The sequence below is a fragment of the Chrysochloris asiatica genome, unplaced genomic scaffold (assembly GCF_000296735.1).
Source record: "Chrysochloris asiatica unplaced genomic scaffold, ChrAsi1.0 scaffold00162, whole genome shotgun sequence".
Classification (NCBI taxonomy): Eukaryota; Metazoa; Chordata; class Mammalia; order Afrosoricida; family Chrysochloridae; genus Chrysochloris; species Chrysochloris asiatica.
The window spans coordinates 4,772,374-4,775,690 of NW_006408680.1; the positions used below are offsets into that span (position 1 = coordinate 4,772,374).

A 3,317-nucleotide genomic window follows, 5' to 3' on the forward strand; every position below is an offset into this window, starting at 1 on the left:
CACTCATGTTGTACAAAAGTGAATACTTACTATCAGAACTGACTGTGAGGGTTGGAAATGTAAAGGTAGACGCTTTGTAGCAAAAGGAGGTGAGTGGCTGACTTTGCAATCCAGGAGCAGAGGTCCCAGAGACCATCAAGGAAAAAGAGTAGAGTGAAAACCTACCCAGAGAAACAGTGATGCCAGAGGTAGAGGCAGAGATGATGATGTGGAGAGACGGAACGGCTGGGGAATCTAGACCCAGAAGGGGAGAGGGGCTGTGTGCTGACAACCAGCGGGACAGGCTTGTAGTGTGTACCCTTTGGTTGGTTGATGATGCGTGGAGGGGATTGTAACCATGGCAATGAAACGATAGGACGAATGTAAAGCTAATGTTCTCCCATGTAAACTATCACATAATTCACAATAAAACATTTTTTTAAAAAGTACCATGGACTGCTAGAAGAATAAACAAATCTGTGTTGAAAGAAGTACAGCGAGAATGCTCCTTAGAAGTCAGAAGTCAAGATTTCATCTCCTACTTTGGACATGTTATTAAGAGGATCGAGTCCCTGGAGAAGGATATGATGTTTGGAAAAGTGGAGGGACAGCAGAAAAGAAGACCTCCAACAAGAGGGTCTGATACAGTGGTAACAGCCATGAGCTCAAATATAATAAGTGTGAGGATGGTGCCGGGCTGGGCAGGGCTTTATTCCACTGTACATAGGGTTGTGTTGACACAACTCAACAGCACTTAACAACATAAACTACACAGTATATACCACTAACACATATTAATACATTACACACCAAAAATATGATTTGCAATTAGATGTTTAAATCTTCTATTTTATAATCATCGTAATTACCAGAATCTTTGTGCTAAAAGAACATACCCAAGAAATTTCATGCTTGTGACATAAAACTTGTAGGCACATGGGTTTCAGCAAGTCAAAGGACACCTGGACAAGGCTATAGTCCCCGTAGTTTATAACTGCCAGGAAAAAGCACAGTGAACAATCAACAACTTCTATGGTTCTTACTGTGTACCAAGAACCGAACCAGAGGTACAGGAGGCAGGAATAGCCTAACAGTAACTCACACTTATCATCTGGAATTCAGGGATGGTGCAGTGATCCTAAGGAATATTAGGGTCCATCATCGGGACAGCCCCCTTCCATGATCCCAGGAGCATCCTGGCAATGTGTTCATGGAGTGCTTTGTATAAATAAGATACCTTTGTATGGCTTTTCTTAAAGAAGTCTCCCAAATTTGGCTATGTTTTAAGCTCCACAAAATCTGGATCTGTTTGATGGTAATTGGAATCACAAAAAACTGTGTTTAATCAAAGGCATGGATATCACTATACAAATGGTACTTAGTCCTGGAAAGGTAAACTTTATCATTTATATGCAATTGTAAACAAATGGTTTGTGTTCAGGGAGCCCAAGTGAATTGCTCCTAAGAACCTGAAAATGAAGGCAACAAAGACAATGCTCTTGAAGAATGGTTAGCATCAGTACTTCAAGGATCTCAGAGGAGCTATGCAGCTATACCCGGATAAGGAGACTAGACCCAAGCATTGCCAGAATGGGCTGAATCTAAAGAAAATCTAAGGATAAAGATAGCACCATGTGAAATCGAGCTGGGTCAGACAAGGAAACAGCAGAGGAAAGCCATATAAATCAGTGCTGCTGGAAATCACCTACACATGGTCAAAGGGACACGAGTTTTAGCCAATGAACTAGACCCAGGCTTAGTATGAACATGGGTGGCCACACTCATCATAATGAAAAGACCCGAAATATTTCAGAATCTGCTCGAAGGCACCTCTTCTGAAGAAAGAAGGCATCAGAATACCTTAGCTTGATACCCTTCGAACATTTAATTCATCTAATTCTGCTTCTTCTGGTCCCATTTCACTCACGAAGCATTCTTTTGATTGTAGCATGGCTTCCTAAGAAATGCCAATCTTATGGTCTTTGGGACTGAAACATAGGCTTTGTCCTTTCATACTGTGGAAATGTAAAATGCTTGGGTGCCACAAAAGACAGGTGTAGCAATCTGCTTGCATAAAGATGACACACATGAAAGTCCTATGGAATGGTTCACTTCTGTCACACACAGGGTGGCCATGAGTTGGAATTAACTTGCAAGCAAAAGGTTAACATAGAGTTCCATTTTTGTTCCTCCATCATATAAGCTAGCTTATGGGACTCGAATATTAAAAAATGAATCCATTTTCATTTGCTCAGAAAATCGGGCTTTTGATTCAATGAGGTCAATGACCAAACCCTTGGGTTCCTTCTAAAAGGAACTTGGTCCTGCATGGCTCCTTTCAATCCCACTGTGTATTTCAATTATCCTTATAATATATTGTCAGTAAATATGTTCAGTAATGAAATAGTCAAAAAGTAAACACATATAAAATGTACGTTACAAGAAGCATAAACAACAATGTATACATATGTATTTTTAAACTCTTCTTCTCTCAGAGATGCATCTATTCCAGGTAACACTTTCTAGGAACTCTTAAACAATTATTTTTACCTATGCGATTGGTTATTAAGATTGAGTGATCCCGACTGGTACATCTCCTCCAGCTGCTTCCTGTTTCCAAAATATAAAGCTAGGTCTGTGGCAATGATGGCTTTGCGGATAATCTCAAGCACCTGCTCATATTCACTGGAGCTCAGCGTGGAGAAGATGTTGTGCCCTTCCAACTACGGGAAAAACATAGAGAACAAACCACCAATAAGAAGCCCAGGATCCATCACACAGTGTCGTCAATCGTCTGAAATTGTGCAGGCAATGCCGTTTAGCACAATAATGACAACTTTCGGTGCAACCAAAGATTAAAGTGCTTTTAGTATAATCAACATTTGGCTTTTCTTTAAATAAACAACAACAAAGCAGGCACCACCATTTCAATGACTTATTTTAACTATAGTAATATGCTCCCTGGAGGCCAGGATGGCCAAACTTCGTCTCTCATACTTTGGACGTATTGTCAGGAGGGACCAGCCGCTGGAGAAGGATATCATGTTTGGTAAGGTGGAGGGTCAGAGAAAAAGAGGAAGACCCCAGTGAGATGGACTGGCCATGTGGCAGCACCAATGGGCTCAAGCATGGCAACAATTGTGAGGTTGGCCAAGGATTGGGCAGTTTTGTTTCATTCTATTGTGTACAGGGTCGCTATGGGTCGGTACCGGTGTCTATACTACAGCACCACACCAGAGTTCTAAATAACTACTGCATCAAGTAATAACATTAACTATCACACCAAGTAATAATAACACCTGTTGTTGTTAGGTGCCATCGAGTCGGTATTGACCCAT

General features: G+C 41.1%; 1 protein-coding gene across 1 annotated transcript in view; it reads right to left on the bottom strand.

Moving 5' to 3' along the window:
- PDE10A (phosphodiesterase 10A) overlaps nucleotides 1-3,317 on the bottom strand; it is a 321,369-nt gene that overhangs the window by 27,898 nt on the left and 290,154 nt on the right. Inside the window, exon 18 of the mRNA XM_006871187.1 lies at nucleotides 2,530-2,702. Coding sequence (XP_006871249.1) covers nucleotides 2,530-2,702 — 173 coding nt within the window. The remainder of the gene's footprint in view (nucleotides 1-2,529; nucleotides 2,703-3,317) is intronic.